The sequence below is a fragment of the Dendropsophus ebraccatus genome, chromosome 3 (genome assembly GCF_027789765.1).
Source record: "Dendropsophus ebraccatus isolate aDenEbr1 chromosome 3, aDenEbr1.pat, whole genome shotgun sequence".
NCBI classification, from domain to species: Eukaryota; Metazoa; Chordata; class Amphibia; order Anura; family Hylidae; genus Dendropsophus; species Dendropsophus ebraccatus.
The window spans coordinates 54196952-54220951 of NC_091456.1; the positions used below are offsets into that span (position 1 = coordinate 54196952).

A 24000-nucleotide genomic window follows, 5' to 3' on the forward strand; every position below is an offset into this window, starting at 1 on the left:
TTCCATATGTGCATAGTGAGAAAGGTAAAGAAAAAAACAACAGGAGGACAGCACCTCATGTAATACCATTGGAACATTGGAGTGGTGTCTGCCCAAATAGATGATTCCTATGGGGATTACTTAGAAGCTATGTTCCCACTACATTTTTTCTCTCTGTTTTTGAAAACATGACGTCCGTCATTTCACTGTTTGGCCGCCAGTGCAATGACAGCTGTTGGTACATTATTCTAGTTCAGGTGGACTGATTGGCGTTTGAGTGTTCCTTTAATTGAAAAGTCCATGGAATTTAATAGTAAAATTGTGTGTGAACATCTGAAAAATAACGCCCACTGCTTGCAAAAAACGTCCATTTAGACGTCCGTGCATTGCATTGAAGTCAATTAAATAACCTATTTTGATGAATGTATGCATCCCCTACTGAGTTACAGTAGCATTGGAACGGAGAAGGCTGCTATGCTGTAGAGGAACCAACCAGGGACTACCAGTTCTGACACCCATCAATGGAAACATTCAAAAATAAGCAAAGGAGGCACTCAAGCTAAAGAAGAGGGTGCAGCCCCCCAAAATGCGTTATTGCTTTTATTATTTATATTGTGTAATACTATATAAGCCTACCTACTGTATTCTGGAGATTCTTCTGGAATCCTTGGAGAATTTACTGGCAGCGTCTATGAGTGTGTATTCTTTACCCAATGCTGCATACTTGTATAGTAGTTTGTTTTTTTTGATAGTAGCTTGATGTTTTTATGATGACTTTTATGTAGGTCAGAAAAAAAACACTAGATGTCCCCAATGAGTCATTGTTCAGCTTAGCCACCATGTAAACTAATTTTACACAACAACTTGTCAATTTTTAAGGTTAGTTTAAAATGTTTTGGTACAGTTTTGGGCATGACAACATTCCTCAACTGTGCTGGATAATATTAGTCTGCTATAAGCATCTGCTACACACTGGTCAGCCATAACAATAAAACTAAAAATCACATGCTAAAATTGTGTAGGACCCCCATATGCCACCAGAACAGCTCTGACCTGTCAAGGCATGGACTTCACAAGATGTCTGAAGGTATCCTGTGATATTGGTTACAAGACATAAGCAGATCTTTAACATAAGGAGGGCCCCCATGGATAAGCCTTGTTTTCCAGCACTGCACATAAACTGATTAAGGTCCTGGAAATTTGGAGACCAAGTTAGCGCTTTTGACTCTTTGTTATGTTCCTCAAGCCATTCCTGAACATGTTTTGCAGTATGGCAGTAGGACATATCAGTTACTGAATAAGGCCACCGTCATTAGTAAATACTGTTGTCGCGAAGGGGTATACTTAGTCTCCAGCAATGTTTAGATAGGTCACATAAGATAAATACAAGGAGCTAACGTTGCCTAGGAGAACATTGTCCAGAGCACCACTTCGTCTTGTCTTCCCATTTAGTGCCAATTCGTCCATAAAGAAGAAACAATGTACGCCCACCTGGCCATCCACATGAACTAAACAAAATGTGGTTCATCAGATCAGGCCGCCACTTTCTTTCATTGCTCCATCTTCCACTCCAAATGCTCCCACGCTCATTATAGGGTCTTTTGGCAGTGAACAGGGGCATGGGTACTGTGACTTGTTTGCAGCTATACAGCCCCATATAAAGCTTTGTCAGCTATAGCTTGTCTGTGGAATCAGACCTGAAAGACTAGCCATTGCTCGTCCTATGCATTAATAAGCCATAAGTGACCATGACCCTATTGCTGGTAGGTACTAATCACTGCATAAGATGTACACACCACAAGATCTGCTGTTTTAGACTTCTCTACTTATCCTACATCCAACAATCAACTTCAAGAACTGTGCACTTGCTACCCAAAATAGCTCCCCATTCACCTTTTAGTGTTATGGCTGATTGGTGGATATCCAGTATCAGACTTCCTTCTTTTGGCTTACAGATTTTGTAAGGTCTTGCGCCCCCTAAGCTCCATCTACTGATTGACTACATTATGTGGTGATCTAGGGAGCAAAGCCCTGTTTGTCTACCAATATAGGAGCAGCGGACTGGCTCTAATTAACCATATATTGCATCCTGTGTAAACCGGTAATGTAGCAGAAGTTGTTTGGGGGTGTAACATTCCATAAAAAAAGAGTGTAAGGAGACACTCACCGTTAAAGCTTTTCTTTATTTATTCATCTTCATTAAAACCGAGCGTGTAGCAGTCGGCGGGGAAACAGCCGTTTCCCGCGTGCATGCGTGCTTCCTCAGACACCCTGTGTGAGGAGGGTGTCTAAAGAAGCGCGCATGTGCGTGGGAAACGGCTGTTACACTGTCAGCTACTAAGCGGCGTCCCCGCCAACTGCTACACACTCTGAACTATTTTAATGAAGATGAATAAATAAAGAAAAGTTTTTATGGTGAGTGCCTCCTTATAAATTTTTTTATGGAAAGCCCTCTTTGTGTTACAATAAGGAAGGACTCATAGTCATTATGTTAGAAATTGGGTAGGGACACACTATGTCTGATGCAATGCTACACAGCAGCATGATCCAGAGAATGAAGATAAAGGGAGAACCATTTGTTATCAAGTATTTGCTGACACATACAGTACATGTATGACTTTTTAGTCACAAACACCTTTGGACTATGGATTGGGGATATAAAGTTGATTGCTGAGGGTCGGACCACAGGGACTCCTGCCGGTTCTGAGAACAGAGACAATCCTCTGAATGCCCCAGTCTACAGCACTTTTGAAGTGGGCAGATTTACTACAGATTTATTAATGTGTCCTATTGCCCTTAGTAAATTTGGCGGGTTTCCCAGGACTGCATCCAGCTTTTCAAGGCACCTGGAGCGGAGTGCAAAAGCGACAGCCTGAAAGCCGAGGGCATACTGCATATAAAATCAACAACAAAATAAATCTATCCTAAGAAAAAATAATATGGGGGCTGACTAGATGGACCAGGTGGTATTTTTCTATGTTTCTATGAGACTGCTCATAAATCATCTTTGTAATACTTGTGCAGATTAGATTGGTGTTTGTATAAGAAAGAAGCATAATCTGGAGGTGAAGAAGAACACTTGTATAATGCTGATATAAAACCGAGTTTAGCTGCCTCACAGTACTATGATTGACTCTGAAGACCATCCCTATAGTTACAATTACCGAAGAGCTACAAGTCCTTTGTAAGTACAGAGCAATCACAGAGTCAAGTAGAACAGAGTATTCTCGAGCAAACACTAAACATTCCTGGCAGCTTTTTATGTAATACTCCTTTATTTTCAATGTCACTTGGACAAAAGCTTTAGGCCCCCTTCACATGTCAGGAAAATCTATCTTTTCAGTATTTCTTATCGGGACATATGAGCAGCCTTCCTGACCCAAAGGGTTCTATTGTGCACAGGCACCCTTCTTGATTTTTCCTGAAAGGTCTGTGTGCCGGAATATAGGCCCAGAAATGATAGTACATGTACTAAATTTGTTTGGAATTCCGGCATAGATGCCCCATAGAACCGTGTGGGGGCATAAAAAAATTCCACACAGCTCCAAATCAGGAGTGCATACAGGTAAATGCGGCCCAGTCAATCACTCTCCTAGCCAGAGGCAGCATTATACCTCCTGCCACAAGCAGCCACTCTGTCCCCAACAGTGGTACACAAGTGATGTCACTTGTGCGCTCGCAAAGCTGGGAGACAGAGGAAGAAGCTGGAAGGGAGCCATGCAGCAGGTGAGTATGTTGTTTTTTCTCTCCTCCATTTTTACGGTCAGGAAACACTGATGGTTTCCTATAGCCTCCTGTAAGGCTCCCTGATCAGAGTTTCCTGACCACAAAAACGGCCACGGACGTGTTAAAGGGGCCTTATGCAGCATTTGTTTAGGAATAATTACTAAATTTATATCCTAAAACATCTAAAACAAATTAGCATTCCATGTTTAATGCTTTCTAGAGTTTCGTTTGAAGGTAGTAAGTCTGGATGCCATTTTATGTAATGTGAGTCACTGTCACTTGTCATGGCAAGTAAGTTGTACGTTTTTTTTTTAATTGATGACCTGTGTCCAGATGGGCCATGAATATCAGACTGGCACCCCTGCTGACCAGCTGTTTGAAGAGGCTGCGGCACTTGTGTGAGCACCAAAGTTTCTTTAGTGTTTAAGTGAATGAGACAGACATCTGCTGACATGTCAGGAACATGATAATGAGTGATCATTTTGAAGAGACTTCCATAGATTTGAGCCCCTGTTGTAGCAATATTTCCGATAGTAATAAGATATTTTACATAATGGACTTATCAGCTGATTTTGGTCAATTCAACATAGCTCTGACTACTGTGATCTCTGGCAATTGCTGGAATCAATAGACATGACACTATGTAAGGTTAGGCCACTGCTTTTGGCTCCATGCAGCTTTTTCTGACTGTTACAAGCAGGGGCGTAACTACCATTGTAGCAGCCATAGAGGCTGCTATGTGGCCTACCACATCAGGGGGCCCCAGTGCCTGCTCCTGCAATACGCTGAGCCCCCTGAGCTGTCATCATTTGGAGCACCAGGTGGCCAAGGGGGCCTCTGGGGTTCTGCAAATGTCCCTTTTACTGTAAGCATTACTGATGAGCATTTGCAGTTATGACTAGATTTGACAGCTAAGTGGTCAGTCAAAGTTTTCCATGGGGCCCAGACATTTCTAGTTACGCCCCTGGTTACAAGTATGAATGTCTGTGCCCCCATACAGTGTAAAAAAGTATTACCACTGATCACAATAGCCCATTATTATAGCTGTGAAATGTGAGATCGCTGCATTAGCAAATGTATCAAGTTGCTGTAAAAATATTCCACCTTGTAGAATGTTGTTTGTAATGCCAAAAATGCATGTGGCGTAACAACTGAAGCAATACTTAAGGCCCTATTACACTGAATAATTATTGGCCTTACTTGGCCAATTACGTACCGTTCAGGCCCATAATTATTCAGTGTAAAAGCACATGTTGAAAGGCAAGACATGGACTATGTCAACTGATCGTGATCTTTTAACATGTCAAAAGAACACAAGGTTGAAAGCGGTGGTCTGTTGTGCATCCCTCCGTGTAGTAGGAGTGGTGGCAGGAGACCTCCACTGACTTCAATGGGCCACCTGAACGATCTAAGGATCGTTTGGGAGTCCCCCTGCTGCTTCTTACTCGCTGTCTGTGCATGTGGGTAATGAGGAGGAAGTAAGCTCTGAGCAGTCAGGGTGGCGCTCACTTCCCCAGTGCATTGTGCTCTGCAATACCGCCCTTACATGTCCATAGCTCTATGATCACAGACAGGACCTCATATCAAAACCTGGAAAAGGGCCCCTGTCAACCCTGACAGCCATCAGAGTTCAAAGCATGAAAGCCTATATTTATTGTGGTCTCCACTCTGGGCCATACATCTTTTTCTAAATTGTCAAGGCATTACAACATTGGCTCTATATTGTACACTGTATATCAATGAATTTTACATGATTTTAAATACTTTTTATGTGCTTTTTATGTAGACTTTTTATGTAATATATGTATGCAACAACAGATCTATTTTCGGATGCATTGTGATTTCTTTTGTGCTGTAACAGGGATGTTACAGCATCCTTGCACGCATCAGTGTCATAATATAATGCACACAGTGACATCAAAGCACAGGGGTAGATATCAACATGCACAAAATGATGTCTTAACACAAATGTGACACCACAGTAATAATACACAGAACAGAGATAATTCAGAGAGCAGGACTAAAGTGAGTAACCAATAGGGTCCACTGAAAACTTGATGTAGAGCTCCAGTGCGTTTCTATCCTCCTTCCATAGTTATGGCTGTCAGGCTTTACAGCATCTGCTTTCTGCCCCTCTGGGGGTTGTGCTCATCTGCAACCATTTATTAGGTAAATGTGGTCACTTACTTTGTGACACAAGTAAATAAAACCAGTGATAATCCAAAAAGCGTGTCTTATGTTTCATTATATTACCTTGTGTAATATTTTATTTACATAATCAGAATCCTTTTAGTGTGACAAGTATGTAATTATGGGGACATCTGGATATGGCAAATACTGGAAATTACGTATACTACCACTAGAACCACTATGATAACATTGATTAAATATGCTAACAAAGCATGAAATGCAAAGCTAACCTACAAATAAGGGTCATACCATTCCATCCCATATTTGTATCATTGGCGACATTGTTGTCTGGTCCTCAGTGGTGTCTAGCAGATGGCTCGCTGTTTACACACATACAGTTATACCAAAAACAAAAAACAGAATGCAAGACCAATGTAAATATAGATATTTTTTATTTTTATTTGTATATCAAAAAGAGAAATCATTTAAAAATACATAATGGGGGGGCAGAAGCTAATACAAATCCCCATATCAACGGTGGATCAAAGAGTTGTATATATAAGACGCTATATCAAAAGGTAAGAAAGAATGAACAACCTACATATACAAACATATATACTGGGCACTGGGTTGATACTGCATATAGCAAATAAATAACTCCCACAGTGGGTATAAGGCAGAGAAACATATAAAGAAACCATAAACACATAGTAAATGTTACCCATACATGTCCTTAGTATATATGTCCACCTCACCGTACACCCACGGTGGACATATATACTAAGGACATGTATGGGTAACATTTACTATGTGTTTATGGTTTCTTTATATGTTTCTCTGCCTTATACCCACTGTGGGAGTTATTTATTTGCTATATGCAGTATCAACCCAGTGCCCAGTATATATGTTTGTATATGTAGGTTGTTCATTCTTTCTTACCTTTTGATATAGCGTCTTATATATACAACTCTTTGATCCACCGTTGATATGGGGATTTGTATTAGCTTCTGCCCCCCCATTATGTATTTTTTAAATGATTTCTCTTTTTGATATACAAATAAAAATAAAAAATATCTATATTTACATTGGTCTTGCATTCTGTTTTTTGTTTTTGGTGTTGGATAGTTTTGAGTGCGCTTAGACCGCACTATTTAGGCCCCTCTCTCTTTTTTTGGTAAGACACATACAGTTATAGTAGCAAATAATAGGTTATATAAAATGTACCAGTTCCACTGGTAAAAAGAAAACCCCAGCCATCTTAATGGTCTGTCCTTGGCCAAATTTCAACATATTACAATTAGCAATGCCTTGGAGATAATGTTGGTTTAAACATGAATAGCACATCATAGACAAAAGAGAAAACCTCATTCTTATATATACTATAGCCAAATTATATATTCATATGTATTAGGCTGAAACAACACAATCCCTCCATCTGTATGGGAGCATATAATAAATGCAGCAGATTACTAATATAGCCATTCATGCACATGGACTGCTTTACCATCAATGCATTAAATTCAATGGGGGAGATTTATCAAACATGGTGTAAACCAATCAGATTCCACCTTTCATTCCTCATAGACTCTTTGGAAAATGAAAGGTGGAATCTGATTGGTTGCTAGGGGCAACTGAGACAATGAATCCAAATTAAAAAAGGAATGATAATGATAACTGTAATGGTCACTCATGTGGCCTTCAGTGTTAGACATACAAATCAGTATTCCAGCTTTTTTTATCAGCCTGCCTTAGGATCCATTTACACAATGTCTACTTACATGCTGCAACACAAAAAAGGGTTAACAAGCAAAAGACAATGAGATCTCTGCTGCATTGCACTGATAACCCTTGACCTATCTGACCTCTGTTGGTGCTGCCACAATCAAGAAGAAAAACTTGCAGAGCTCTGTGCAGAGGTCAAGGGTTATCAGTGCACTAGCAGTAAAGCAGAGCGCTCCTTGTGCTCTCCAGTGCTTTGTGTTGTGTGTAGGAGAGGGGGGCCCTCACAATTTTTTTTGCTATGGGGCCTCGTGAATCCTAGCTACGCCCCTGCTCATACACCCCCGCACCCTTTCCCCCGACTAAATTCAAGAGGAGCATGCACCCAGCATACCAGCAGATGTAGATTTGGATCATGATTTACACCTGCGAGCGATAAATGAGGCACGGAGGGAAGTCACACCTTCTTCCCGCCTTGCTGCGCCTTAGCCACCCATCGAATCTGTGCCTTCTCCCTGTGAATGTAAATGTCTCCCTATGTTCCCTTTTTTACCACATTATGGAATTATTGGAAAATGGATTGTGAGGGAGATTTGGTAGTTGTCTATAGGCCTAAAACTAAGCTGAGACTTCCTGTCTGTGCTAAGAAGGAATCTGCTGGAAAGACAAATTAGACAGATTTAAGGGTCTTTTTACACACACAGATATCTGACCGCTTAGCAGACAGATTTTTTAAGCCAAAGCCAGGAATGGATTTGAAAGGAGGAGAAATCTCTTCATGATCTGTTCTCTGTTTATAGTAATTTCCTGGCTTTGGCTCAAAATTCTGTCACATATCTCTGTGTGCAATAAGGCCCTTACCAATTAGACAGGCTCAGCCTTCCCCTCCCTGTAGGATGAGCTCTGCACAGGCACAAAGGTCACAGAGCATGCCTTCAAATCTGTACATCACCACAATATGTACAGTACACATTGTACAACCCACACCAACAGCAAGTTCTTCCTGCACATAATGGTAACTATAGTATATAAATAAATACATTTTTGTACAGAGATACATGTGAAGGCAGACAGCCGGGGGGTCTGCATAAATGACAAAGTGGCTGGGGTATACTATCATGGCCAAAAGTTTTGAGAATCATACAAATATTAATTTTTACAAAGTCTACTGCTTCAGTTTTTAAAATGGCAATTTGCATATACTCCACAATGTTATAAAGAGTGATCAACTTAACAGCAATTACTTGCAAAGTCAATATTTGCCTAGAATATGAATTTTATCCCCCAAAACGCATTTCAACATCATTGCAGCCCTGCCTTAAAAGGACCAGCTAACATCGTTTCAGTGATTGCTCCATTAGCACATGTGTGGGTGTTGATGAGGACAGGGCTGGAGATCTATTTGTCATGATTAAGTAAGAATGACACCACTGGACACTTTAAAAGGAGGCTGGTGCTTGGCATCATTGTTTCTCTTCTGTTAACCATGGTTATCCCTAAAGAAACACGTGCAGTCATCATTGCACTGCACAAAAATGGCATAACAGGGAAGAGTATGGCAGCTAGAAAGATTGCACCTCAGTCAACAATCTATCGTATCATCAAGAACTTCAAGGAGAGAGGTTCCATTGTTGCCAAAAAGGCTCCAGGGCATTCAAGAAAGACCAGCAAGCGCTAGGACCGTCTCTTAAAAGTGTTTCAGCTGCGGGATCGGGCTACCAGCAGTGCAGAGCTTGCTCAGGAATGGCAGCAGGCAGGTGTGAGTGCATCTGCATGCACTGTGAGGCAGAGACTCTTGGAGCAAGGCCTGGTCTCAAGGAGGGCAGCAAAGAAGCCATTTCTCCCCAGAAAAAACATCAGGAACAGACTGATATTCTGCAAAAGGTACAGGGAGTGGACTGCTGAGGACTGGGGTAAAGTCATTTTCTCTGATGAATCCCCTTTCCGATTGTTTGGGACATCTGGAAAACAGCTTATTCGGAGAAGACGAGGTGAGCGCTACCACCAGTCTTGTCTCATGCCAACTGTAAAGCATCCTGAAACCATTCATGTGTGGGGTTGCTTCTCAGCCAAGGGAATTGGCTCTCACAGTCTTGCCTAAAAACACAGCCATGAATAAAGAATGGTACCAGAATGTCCTCCAAGAGCAACTTCTCCCAACCGTCCAAGAACAGTTTGGCGATTAACAATGCCTTTTCCAGCATGATGGAGCACCTTGCCATAAAGCAAAGGTGATAACTAAATGGCTCACGGAACAAAACATAGAGATTTTGGGTCCATGGCCTGGAAACTCCCCAGATCTTAATCCCATTGAGAACTTGTGGTCAATCATCAAGAGACGGGTGGACAAACAAAAACCAACAAATTCTGACATAATGCAAGCATTGATTGTGCAAGAATGGACTGCTATCAGTCAGGATTTGGTCCAGAAGTTGATTGAGAGCATGCCAGGGAGAATTGTAGAGGTCCTGAAGAAGAAGGGTCAACACTGCAAATATTGACTTGCTGCATTAACTCATTCTAACTGTCAATATAAGCTTTTGTTACTCATAATATGATTGCAATTATATTTCTGTATGTGATAAAAACATCTGACAAACACACATAAAAACCAGAGGGCAGCAGATCATGTGAAAATATAATATTTGTGCCATTCTCAAATTTTTGGCCATGACTGTACTATAGTATACTCAATTTTATTACTCTTCTCTACAGGTCTAAGCATAATATTCAAAGACCATCTTCAGCTGACCTCCGAAACAATAAAGATGAGCTACAGGATGGAAAACCCACAGGTTTGTATAAAAAAATATGTTCATTATATGGATACGGTGGTAGTTCAGTTTACGGTATTAAAAGGAAATATTTGTATCCTATAAATTCTGAGATTAAGGTACCATTTACACAGAAAGATTATCTGCCAAAGATTTGAAGCCAAAGCCAGAAACAGACTATAAACAGAGATCAGCTCATAAAGGAAAGCCTGAGATTTCTCTTCTTTTCAAATCCATTCCTGGCTTTGGCTTCAAATCTTTGGCAGATAATCTGTCAGATAATTAGAAAACAAAACAGGGTGGATCAGCTCACCTTGCTCCTGGAAAGTTCATGGTGTCAGGTAATCTTTCTGTGTAAATGGACCCTAAGGGTGCGCACTTTAGCTCCTTCACATTTTTCCCTGCACAGCAGTACCCTGGTCTCCGATAGTGAAGGGAAATGCCACTGTCTCAGTTTACTTGAATGGAGCAGTGCTGCAATTCCCTTCAGAGTAGGTGACCAGGATTGAGGGCTTCCCAGGGGTCGGACAGTCAGATCTCACATTAGGGGGGTTGCTATCGGATCACCCTCTTTTGTTTGTTTTTCTATATAGAGCTTTTTTTTGTTTTTAATTGTGTTAGTCATTAATAAAGATTTTTTTTATTTTAAGGTATCATTGATGTGCAGGTTTTTATTTTCTGTCCAGGCTTGTTTTCTTTTGCATAGTTATTATTAGAGATCAGCACAACCCGAGCATGCTTGATTCGGATCCCTTTGCATTTGATTCCGCATTCAAATGCTGAACAATTCGACTCAAACATGCACGGGTCATTCACATCCCTAGTTATTATATATTTTCTGGGTTGTGCATGCACTCTCACTTGTAATGTGCCCTCCTTTTTCTGACTAGCAGCCAGTCAGTGCATGCCCATCGCTAATACAGCAGCTGCCTTATGGTAATTTAGAAACACCTTTTTTATGCCCACTCTGGTTAGATCGCCCAGCCCATTGCATACACAGCACATCAACACTACCTGGCTTTGTAAATTGAATGTGGAATCAAGTTATAATGGTCCATCATATTCCTGGGCCCCATAGCATCACTATGAAATAATTATTAATAGTAAATATATATACGCACATCTATGTAGGTAGGTGCATCTTTATTATGGAATATACTCTGCCATATGTATAATGTAATAATAATCAGTTTTAGTAATATATGTAAATAACATTTCTTACAGAAATCAATGCAGCCAATGAAACGAAAAGATTAATCTCTGGAGAAAATGATTGCAATAAAAATTTTAAGGAATACAAGAATGAAGCTGTGGCATATATGAAGACATGTAATGCTTGTAAGTGTTCACCATTGCTTAAACCATAGCATTTCCCTCTGTAATAAGATAAGTAGTTGTGGTAAGCCGGGGCTGCAGGTATTATATGCAGGAGCTATTGGCGCTGCAGTCTTGTGTGGTATGCAGGGGCGTAACTAGAAATGGCTGGGCCCCATAGCAAACTTTTAATTATGCCCCCCCCCCTCAACCGACCACTATGCCGTCAACACACCCACCTCTACACACACCTCTACACAGGGTCTGTACTACATATAAATTACAGTGCAAATATATTTAGTGACTCACAGGGGACTTCTCCTCTGATCGGAGTTCTTCCCTTTTCATCTTCTTCTCCATCTGTCCTGGGCCCTTATGAGAACTTCTTCGAGCCACAAATCCACAGAATCTGCCAGACAGACATATTAGGCTCCTCACTCTGGCACCATCCTCATCTCTATACACACTGCACATCTGTTTTGGCCCCTTTAAGCCCTCTTTCAGTGGGTAGCCCTGGCTCCTTATAGATAGTCCCTTGTTCAGTCTTCCACATAGATGGCCCTGTGTGCATCTACTATAGTAGAGAGCCCCTCTGTGTTTATAGTAGATGACAACCTCTGTGCATCCCCTATACCAGGGGTAGGGAACCTCGGCTCTCCAGCTGTTGCAAAACTACAACTCCCATCATGTGTAGACAGTCAAAGCTAAAGCTGTAGTGTTTAAACAGCTGGAGAGCCAAGGTTCCCTATCCCTGCCCTGTAGTATATGGCTCCCTCTGTGTAGTCCCCTCATAGATGACCCCCCTGTTTAGTCCACTAAAATAAATACCCCCCCTCTGCGCATGCCCTATTATATACATCCCGTAATGTAGTTACCCTTATAGATGCCTCCTCTGTGACGTCCTCCTTATAGATTGCCCCCTGTGTTGTTCCCCTTACAAATGGCCCCCAGTGTTGTCCCTCCCCATATATATAGCCCCAAGTGTTGTCCCTCCCCCATATATATATATAGCCCCAAGTGTTGTCCCTCCCCATATATATAGCCCCCAGTGTTGAGCCTCCCCCATATAGCCCCCAGTGTTGTCCCTCCCCCATATATATAGCCCCCAGTGCTGTCCCTCCCCCATATATACAGCCCACAGTGCTGTGCCTCTCCCATATATATATACAGCCCCCAGTATTGTGCATCCCCCATATATATATATATATATATATATATATATATATACAGCCCCTAGTGCTGTGCATCCCCCATATATATACAGCCCCCAGTGTTCCCCTCTGATAAAAATAAAAAAACTCACAACTCACCTAACCACACGATCCCCCGTCAGTCGCAGGTCTCTTCTTCTATCTTCATCTGCACCCGACAGATCAGCAGCTTCCAGGCGAAGTCCCGGGCAGCGCCACCACTGAGCTCAGTGTGCGCCGCAGCGGCTTGGACTTCCGGTACAGGGTGCGCGTCACTTCCTGTACCGGAAGTCCCAGCCGCCGCAACGCACACTAACCTCAGTGATGTCGCTGCCCGGGACTTCGCCTGGAAGCTGCTGATCTGTCGGGGGCGGGGGCAACACTCTTGTGATCGCAAGCAAATGCTGCTTGCGGTCACAAGAGTGATTGACAGGGCGGGAAGCCTATGGCTTCTTGCGCTGTCAATCAGAACACTGAACACCCGGGAGGCCCGCTCGGCCACCGGGTGTTGTAGGCAGTAAGCTCTGGGGGCCCAGGCCACGGGGCTACGGCGGTAGTTCCGCCCCTGGTGGTATGTTAGCTATACCTAGGTTCCCAAACACACCTGTTTAAGTGTTCCTAATACCTCCTCCTATGGTATAACTTAAAGGGAAACTATTAGTAGGCTGTGCAATTGAACCTGCTAACAGCTCCCAGTAGCCCTTTACCTCCTCTTCCCATCGTCGCTCCTCCCATTCTTGTAAGTCCCGCCATTTTCAAGAACTGTAATCCTTAAGATATATGTAAATAAGTATGCTAGGAGCACGAGGAACGCATTGTAGGAGCAGCGACAGGAAGAGGAGGAAAGGGAGCTATCAGCACGTTTGTCTGCATGAACCTGCTGATAGTTCTCCTTTTAACATGGAGATTCAGGGACAATTGTAGAATGTAGAGCTTGAGACAGTGTCTTAAAGTAACTGTTCAGTAGAAATACAAAGTCACTGTTCATAACGTGTGTTCTTAGCTTGAGAATAGGTCTGTCAGTATTTCCCTTAAGAATACATAAAATCACAGCGCAAGCAGGTATAGTTCCTACATGAAGAGCGTGTCAGTCAGCTCACCCTTGTCCTATACACACCAGTAGAATCCTGGGATGGAGCACATGGAAAGTACCCGGGCCGTTACCCGGTGCAATCAATCAGAAGAACAAATGTGCAATCCACATCTCCAGCAAAACGTAAAAATGTATTGGAACATATATAAAATAACTGTAATTAAAAGCACGCCAAGCAGGTATACTAAGGTTTTACTGAATTAGGGCTTGAAAGATCTCTTAGGTGGGTGACTTTAGATAGACTTGACTTTAGAGAGAGGACGGACTACATAGAGGGTAGTAAGCCCGTTCTAAAAACCTTGGATTCAGTTGTGTTTACTTAGAAGACTTGAGAAAGAAAAAACCCTTACGGTGAGAAGAAATCCATCGAGCAGGAGTACAGGCCCTAGGTGAATCACTGTGAGGAGCCAACCATTAGTTTTAGCCTTAAAACTTGGCGACTTGTAGGGAAACACATCAGCAAAAAGGAAGGTTCTCGAACTGCTAACTTGAGACTGAAGTACTGCAGAATTGCAGAACTTGAAATTCTTGAAGATGACTCCCTCAGCGTGGACAGGCTTGGATCCCTCATGAGGTAGTCACACCACTAGTGGTTGTGCAAGCTATAACCTGGCTCTCAGAAACACTGAAAATTGGACCAGCAGGACATCCGAAGTAGGCCAGACGATTAGGGAATGTAGTTTACATCCTTTATCCACAGGTTAACCCCTTAGATCTGTAATAAAGACAAAGGAATTGCTGCCCAACATATATACACATATAGCAGTAGAAAATAGGGTTCTAGGACACTGCATAGTACCTTGTAAGTAAGGTAAACATTATGTAAAAAAATATATTATGTCCCCTTTAGATGAACTGTTAAAGGGAAACAAGCATACAAACCTGCTGATAGTTCCCGGTAGCCGCTTACCTTCTCCTACCAGTGCAGCTCTTCTGATCCTCATAAGTTCAGCTTTTTTTGAGAAATGAAATTGTACAAAATATGCAAATTAGCTCAATTGGAACACTGGGGGCATTCCTCGGTCCGCCAGAGCACTGTTAAGCCCTCCTCCTGATACTCACTCCTACTTATTTGTATGCATAATCAGGCAGGCTGGAGTATGCATTAGTAGGCGTAAGCATCAGAGGTGGCAGGCAGGCCGAACGGTGATTTTGGGGGCCAAGACTGCCCCCAGTGCTCCAGTGGAGCTAATTTGCATATTTAGTTTCTCAAAACACGGTGGGACTTATCAGGATGAGAAGAGCCATGGGAGTTAAAGGAGGTAAGCGGCTACCGTGCATACGAACCTGCTGATAGTTTCCCTTTAAATACATTTTATTAGTAGCATGTTTATATGCAGTATTGTGATGTATATACTTTGTTCTTGGTGTTCTCCAGACTGAGCACCTTGAGTAGCAAGGAGCAGTGGGATTGCATTCTGGCATTCCATATCATCGCTATGCCCTGGGAGATTCACTTGGCACTTGCTAGTTATAATATATGATTGAACAACACAAATTCTGCTTTATATATTTTTCAGGGGCAGTCAGTGAACAACTTTGCAAAGATAAATGGGAGAGATCCCAGCAAAATCAGCAAAGGGTAAGTGGATTAATAAAATTGATGTACGGTATCTTTAAATAGAATATAAATAAAAATTATATACATTTGACTATATTGTAATTTATAGTTTCTTGTGTGATAGTACCTACTTTTATTGCTGCTCTTACATATTGGAAGTATAGAAATTTTACTTCTATAACTACTGCTGATTTTCTTTTTTTTCGGTTGCCACATTAATAATCTTGTGAATCTGGGCCCAGACTAGAGATGAGCGAACCTCAAGCACCCTTGGGTTCACCTGAACTTGGTTGGGTGGCATATGTTGCATCCAAATTCTTCAGCCACTGGTTATCGTATGCTGCACGCTCAGGTTCAGACAAACCCAAGTGCCTTCGAGGTTTGATCATCTCTATTTTAGACCCATGTAGTATAGATGTCGTAGTATAGATGTCCTATTGTTAACTAGAACTGAGAGACACCCAAGTCTGCCATGTTCCTTGGCCCCCAATAACTGGCAGCCTACTGCTTTGGCTCCCAGCAATGAGAGTGGTTATGGAGCAAATTATATCCATGCCGTTTATGGCTGTTTTATGCTTCAAAGAAGTATTATGTAAACATATCCCTACATGCTATTTGTGGCCTTGTTTAATATTATAATGACCATTAATTTGGGTTTTCCTGGGCAGATGTGGAAAGAAGAAAATGGTTCTATATGGCTTCTTCTCCCAGATGAACTGTGGATTTATATTTTCAACCTACTATCCCATGGAGATCTCTCGAAGGTTGCTCAAGTGTGCCAGAGATTCAGATACATCGCCAACGATGACAGTTTATGTAAGTAATATTGATTGTAGTTCTAGCTGTCAGACATTGCCCCAGCCTTATTGTGGATGTGTATTCGTGTCTATATTAGTGGGAAACATTAATTTTTTTGTATTAAGGGGTAATTACCAATGTTGGATGAGAAATCAGGTTTCTTTTTTAAGAGTTTGGTTAGAGAATGAAAACAACCGTCATCTGAGCGCAGCTGACTAATTCTCAGCCCGAGAGATGTTTACATGGTTATATTTAGTCCGTTCATTTGGAAAACAAACTCTAATCTAGCTAATAGATTAATAATCAATGATCATGTCTTCCGTACAAGCTCTAAAGTAAACATTCTTAACCATGTCTGATTTAAGGCCATTGCTTAGTGATATTAGTACATGGTGTGGTTATTTTTATCGATGTAGTAGCTGATATTAGCAGCATTCCATAGCCCTGAAATACCAAGACATTAAAGGGCAATGGATATGTTGTTCATAGCAACCAATCAGAATCCAGCGTTATTTTTTTTTCAAATATCTTTTCAAAAATGAAAGAAGCAATCTGATTGGTTGCGATGGGCAACAGATCCACTGCTCCTCTGCACAAGGTGTGAGGAATCTTTGTTGCCTTTGTCAGCCACATTTACACACAAGGCGAGATTAAATTTGCTTATTGTATGAAACACTTCTCTCCCAAAAAGGGCCGAGATACAGGACCCCCCCAGCGTGTGGACCTTCAAAATCCCTCAATGATGTCAACAGCTATATGACCACGACAAAGTTACATCTTTGTTTGGCCGACCTCTACTTCTGGATGCAGTTGGTGAAGCTGTATAGCAACCAACCGTGTCACTACCTATGACATTACTACTATTTTCGGGTTTCTAAAAGGGGTAAAATTAGTAAATATTATTGACATTCCCCATATCCTCTATGGCTTCATCACTCCAATAACATCATTGCATGAGCTAGGGCCATAGGAGACTTACCAGTTCATTAACATATCTTGACTTTGATATTACCCAGGTAATGTCATCCGCTACAGAGCTTTAAAGTGAACAAAACACCAATGGCAGGGGTTACCTTTGCATCTGGTGCATTTTCTGTAGGTGACTGGCAGCTGCTGATACTGACACTAACTATTCTTATCACCACTCTTAGGGTGCCATACACTCTGTGACATCACCACATACAACGGTGCCCCACATTGGACTTTAAAACAGTTTTGTGCTTCATTCAGCAAGGGGGTTTGGCTTAACAGAAAGAGGGTATATCATCATTAAATGGCTTGTAGCCTAATGCACATAAAACTAAGCCATTTAATGAATGGTACAAACCTAGAAAAGACTGTCCAAAGATCGGCAGCTATGTAGGTCAGTGATTGCCGAAGCTGTGTACATTAAATTTCCCGTAAGGCCACATTCACACAATGTACTTTTTAATTAAGCAATGGGCGTTGTTGCAAGTTGCAAGCTGATCGCATTAACCCCTATGTATTCCATGTCACTGTTCAATGAATAGAACGAAATAGACTGTGCAGATAATGTAAAGTACGGCTCCTGGCCGTACTTTACATTATCTGCTATGGCTAATTGACAGCAGCACTGCGGTGTCACAGAACGGACGCTGATTTTCCATGTGTGAACATGGGCTAAGGTTGTATTCAACTTGTATATTCTTAGAGATATCACCTTACACTGAGTTACTCCTATTGCAAAGTCCAGTACAAATATTAGTCTGTCACTGATCACCTGCTTTCCGAATAAAATGTCTGTGACATGCAGTCTTAGTGCTAGAATTCCTGGTGCCCGTCAGGTAGACATGCTCGTAATGTTTAGACTGGTTGCTTAGCAATAAAAACGACAAATATTTCTTCCTAAACTGAAACGTAGACAAAAGAACAAAGTGTCACAGGACAAACAGTGTGCGGTAAGTCTACAGTGTGATGCATGGGATTTCTGCAGCTAGCTCTTCTATAACACGTCCTTGGAATGCAGACCAAAGAGCCGATGGAAAACCTCTAAGATTTAATGAAAGAAATCAATGAATGGGATAAGACCTAGAAGCAGCAAGTGCCATTTCTGATTATTATAAAATCGGAGAGAATAGATAAAAATCCTAATCACACACAGTAAAATAGTTGTTTGGGGGTTTTTTTTGTCGGAAAATGCCAGTAAGACTTTTTTTTGAAGAGTAGGGGTAGCCTAACACACACCATATCGTAGCGGACTTGATTGTGCGGATCCGCAGCAGATCCACAGCAGATTTGATCTGAATCACTGAACCCAGCATCAAATCTTCTGCGGATCCTGTACGTGTGAATGCATCCTTAAAGGGAATCTGTCAGACGGTTAGATTATCCTGATATGCTAATAAAGGCTAATAGGGGACATAATACAGAGGCACGATGGTTCAGATTTATCAAGAAACTAGTGTTAAGGTGCGTTTACACGTAACGATAATTGGCCCGATCGTACGATTAACGATGTTGGAGTAACGATTTTCTTTTCATAACGATCAGCGTTTAGACGGTACATTATATCGTACGGAAAATCGTTTTGCGATCATTTGGGGTTGCTTAAGCCTATCTCACACATTGGTTAAATCGGCGAACGACTGTTTACACGGAACTATCTGCAAATTTTTTTGTAAACGACGAACGACGATTTGATAACATGTTGAAAGATCAAAATGAACGATTTCTCATTCGTCGTTTGATCGTTCGCTGCGTTTACACGTACGATTATCGTTCGTTAACTGCTCATGACAACCAATCACAACTCAGTTTGCATTTCACCAGAGCTGAAAGCTGAGCCGTGACTGGTTGCTGGAGGCAATTTACACTAGTTATAGGGCCCTTGCACAATACGGAAATCACGCGGATAACTTGCCGCGGATTCCGCGCTCCCGCTTGAACATCTGGCCGTCCCATTGGTTTCATTCTAGGTTCAGGTGGATTCCTGGGGTTTGAAACTCAGTTCCATTGAAGTAAATGGAGCTTAAATGCAAACCACATCTGAACTGGAGACAAGAGAGGGGGGAAATATTTTTTTCAGCTGTTTTTGCATAAAAACTGTAGTGCCATGTCTCTGCGTCCCCCATTGACTGCTGCCGCCACTGACATTTCTGATCCTGTCCCTACATGACAGCCAAACACTGACTGAGACAGGACAGTGTCAAGGCCAGTGATTGGCTGAGTGGGCTGTCCTTGAAGAGACTGGTTTGGAAGTGTCAGTGGTGTCGCAGTCAGCGGGGACGCAGAGACATGACAGGAGGACACCAGGGGAACATGGAGAAGTAAGAATCATCTGTATTATTTTCTAAACAATGAGTACCCCTTTCATCTGAGGTGCATCAGCTATTACACAGAGCCAATGAATTTTAAACATGTTGAAAAGCATCAATCAGCTGATCAGCGAAAGATTGCTCACTCAGTTGCTGTATGTTCTCTTTATTACATGGCGTGATATCTGCCCAAATCGGCCTGGTGCTCTGCGGAGGCTGCCATATACAGACAACAGATTTGGCTAACTTTAGTCTGAGGTGTATGGCCAGCTTAAGAATGCATCTAGATTTATAACAGTGTCTCAGTCTGGCGCATCTTTCTAAGGGTTTTCCTGGCATTATACATTGATGGCCGATCCTCAGTCTGACCAGGCAGGCCACAGCTCCGGCAAATACTCAATGGTCCAGATTTATCAATTCTGAGACATAAGAAAATGTATCTTATTATTCAGATATATAGCAACTAGGAATTAGCACAACTCAAGCATGCTCAAGTCTGCCCAAACTAGAAGTCTCAACATTTGATTACCGATGGCTGAAAAAGTTGGATTCTTGGCACAGATACATTTATCAATTTCCACCATTATAATAAAGTTACTGGGAAACTGTTACTACTTATAAATAGGTGTCAGGGAGGGGCAACTTTTTTCGCCTTGCTTTTTTATTTCCTTCTTTTGTAAAGCACTTATAATGAAAATAAGTATGTAAGACTTAGGCTGCATTCACACGTTCAGTGATTTTCCCGGTCCGTGATTGTGTTCCGGCAGCAACCTCCGTGATCCGTGCAAAACAGTCCGTTTTGCATCCGTTTTGTATCCGTGTCCGTTTTTTTCACAGATCTGTCTTACAGCATTTTAAATGACATTGATTACATCACATCCGTGTTTTTCACGGATGAACACGGATGTCACATCCGTGAAAAACACGGATCTCATTGATTTCTAAGGGGAATCCTTTCCGGGCATCCGTTCCGAGTAATGACATGTCCTATTTTTTAACGGAACGGATCACGGATCCGTGAAATCACGGAACATCTGAATAGCCCCATAGAAAGCAGTGGGCTGTAAAATTGTCAGTGCGCACGGATCCGTGAGCACGGACAACTTCCCGGAACGTGTGAATGCAGCCTTAGTCTCAAGTTGTTTAAAAAACACCCCCCCCCCCTCTGTATTATAAAAGTGACAACAGGCTGATATAGCATTGGAAAGCCTAGGTAACCGCAGCTCCCCTGGGGAGCTCTAAAGACTGCCGGCTTCTGCTGTGACTGCTAGAAAGCAGCAGGGAAGGCACAAATATATCAACAACAGAATAATAACAATAATAATAATGTAAGGGTACTATTACACTAAATGATAATCGGCCGAATCGGCCCACGGTAGCCCCGGCCTGTGATTGGCTGAGTGGCCTGTCAGCTGACAGGCTACTCTGAAGCTAGAACACGCGGGACCTGTGGAGAAGCGGAACGCAGAAGCAGCCCTGGAGTGTGGATAGGTAATGTATGTAGTTTAAACAAGGGCTGCAAGGACATCTGTAACAATGTCCATGCAGCCCTTGTTAAACGATTATCGGGCCGTGTAATAGGCCCAGTAAACGAGCGACGATCTAGCAGATCACTGCTCGTTTACAGGTATTATCGGGCCCCCATCGGCCCGTGTAATACCACCCTAAAGGTTATTACACTTGATAAGTTATACTTCCTCAGGAAATGAATTTCTATGTATTCTTATTTTCCTTCCTTTAGGGAAAGTGATAAAGGTAACAAACTGCCATTCCTTAAAGGATTCCTGTCTGCTTAGTATAGGACGTCATCACCCAGAGTCACTATCACTATATCGCTGTCACGATGACACTCAGAACATCACGGATGTAGGCTTTAGACAACTTTTTCAGCACTGCAAAGATTCTCTCAAGGTAAGCTGGAACATTGCAATGATATATTTCACGTTGCAATTAATTTATTGTACATTATGCTGGTATTTAACATTATGCTGCCATTCAGCCATAGTGCCTGTACCTTCCTCCTGCTCCCCCATTGCTCTCACTGTCCACAGACATGCTTGATTGAACACGTGTGTAACGCACAACATGATTTGGTAACTGAGACAAAACATTGACCACCATGGATGTGTCAGTCACACCAGAGACTTTATTCTAATAAACAGTCAGCTGTTTTTCTAAAGGGCAAGAATTGCTGGAAATTATGGTCCACTGGTTAAACCAGTGCAACAGGCTATGTGTAACTGCATGAAAGGAAAGGTCACGTATCCTGGACAGGTGTTATTCATATCTCTAGTACCATGTATATCCAGTAAGGAAGTGTCCTCCCTACCTAGCTGCACTAGTATAAAAGTCCAATTTTGTGACGCAACAATAATCTTCGTTGATCTGATCACCGGTTTGGGAAAGTCATAAAGGGATGCTATATACTGTCCTCAGGGGCGTAGCTAGGATTCACGGGGCCCCATAGTAAGATATGCAGACATATATAGATATGCATATATATATGTATATAGGCTCGGTGATATGACCAAAAATAAAAATCTCTTGTGGACAGAGACAGAAGCTACAAAAGTGACTGGGAGAGCATAGAGCCAATCTTGCTCTTTCAGTCCACTTTATTTAACTATAAGGGGCCCATTAGGATCCCTTCTGATTAAATACATAGGTGCAGAAGCAGACTACCTTCTGCTTAACCCCTTATTTACTGCTGTGTGTAAGTGACCCAATGTTTCACTTACATGCTGCAACACAAAAAAGCAGAAGACAAGGAGATCTGTGCTCTGCACATTTTCCTACTTGATTGCAGCAGCCTGAGAACAGAGGTCAGGGCTTATCAGAGCAGTAAAGCAAAAATCTCCTTGTCTTCTGCCTTTTAACCCTTTTTTGTGTAGCAGCATGTAAGTTAAAACTGGGTCACTTACACACTGTAATACACAAGGGGTTAAGCAGAAGGACACAAGACTGCTCTTATCTTCCCTGTGCATCCCCGGGCCCCCCTCCCCCACGGGCCCCTTAGCAGCTGCCTGCCCTGCCTCTATGGTAGCTACCACACTGACTGTCTTTGCAAAGGGACCCATTGCTGTGTCTGTCTTTGCCGACAAAGCAGAAGCCTACTCCATCAGGAACTTCATAAGAAGCAATGTTTACATCTAAGGTTAGGCTATGGATACATCGTAACGTACGTCTGCATCTTTTCTTTGTGTAAACGACTTGCACATCTGATGTTTATTTGCTCGACCTCACATTAGATATCTTAAAGTCTCATGTATCTTCTGCATAAAGTCTGACTGGAAAACTTTATGTATGTTCCTTAAAGGTTTGGCACATTGTGCAGATGAGCAGGTCACCTGCTGTCACCTGCGAGGGGCTTTGGCACTAGTGCGTGTTTACTCCTCCTGTCATTACCGTGCAGTCAGGATGTTAAGTGCACAACAGACGTCACCAGTGTGCTGGACTGGGCTGTTAGGGAATGTTTCAGGCGCTCGCTGTACAGTAATTGTGGCCTCACCCATGACATATCCAGTGAAGTCTGAAGAGCTTTCACGTGTTTGTTTACAAAAGAAAACCACATCCTGGAACCAGAGCTGGCAGGCAAGAGTGTGAGATTATGTAGCCAGCACTGAGGGACAGAAGACGTCACCATTCACTCACAGAAATGTATGAAATGTCTCCTAAACAACTGTACTCAGCTCTTATTACTTGTTGCTGCCTTTCTAGAATTTCTTTGTTCTTAGGTTTTTGTGTAGAGTAAACGGAAGAGTCTGTATATAATGTCATGAATAGAGTCCTAATACCCACCATATGGCCTAAAGTGTTGGGACACACCTTTTATCCTCTGTATTTAGTCCCATTGCCACAGGCATATACAATCCAGCACGTACCAATGCAGCCTTTACAAACATTTCTGACAGAATGGGTCGTTCTAAAGAACTCTGCACTCCAGTAGGGTACTTTATTAGGATGCCACTTCTGCAACAAGTCAGATCACGATTAGAGAGCATGCTCCAATCCAGTCCTTCAGCATTTAAATACCGGTGGCTGCAGCCCTAGGGAGTCTTGGAAAACATGGATACAACCTATGGCCTATGGCTGCATCCTTTTTCTTCAGCCACCGGAGCTTGCTTGAATACAAATGTCTCCAATCACGACTAGAGATGAGCGAACCGGGTTCGGGTTCGAGTCGATCCGAACCCGAACGTTCAGTATTTGATTAGCTGGGGCTGCTGAACTTGGATAAAGCTGTAAGGTTGTCTGGAAAACATGGATACAGCCAATGGCTATATCCAAGTTTTCCACATAGCCTTAGGGCTTTATCCAAGTTCAGCAGCCACCACATCAAATGCCGAACGTTCGGGTTCGGATCAACTCGAGCATGCTCGAGGTTCGCTTATCTCTAATCATGACGCTTCTTCCCACCTAGATTTTTCACGATCAGCTGTGG

The 24000-nt window shown here is 42.3% G+C and overlaps 1 protein-coding gene across 3 annotated transcripts in view; it reads left to right on the top strand.

The window, feature by feature from the left end:
• The window catches only part of LOC138787106 (uncharacterized), an 82628-nt gene that overhangs the window by 11951 nt on the left and 46677 nt on the right, over positions 1 to 24000 (top strand). For all 3 annotated transcript variants that reach the window (XM_069964247.1, XM_069964246.1, XM_069964245.1), the window contains exons 4-8: positions 10270 to 10349; positions 11553 to 11666; positions 15446 to 15507; positions 16155 to 16302; positions 21301 to 21470. In XM_069964247.1, coding sequence (XP_069820348.1) covers positions 10270 to 10349; positions 11553 to 11666; positions 15446 to 15507; positions 16155 to 16302; positions 21301 to 21470 — 574 coding nt within the window. The remainder of the gene's footprint in view (positions 1 to 10269; positions 10350 to 11552; positions 11667 to 15445; positions 15508 to 16154; positions 16303 to 21300; positions 21471 to 24000) is intronic.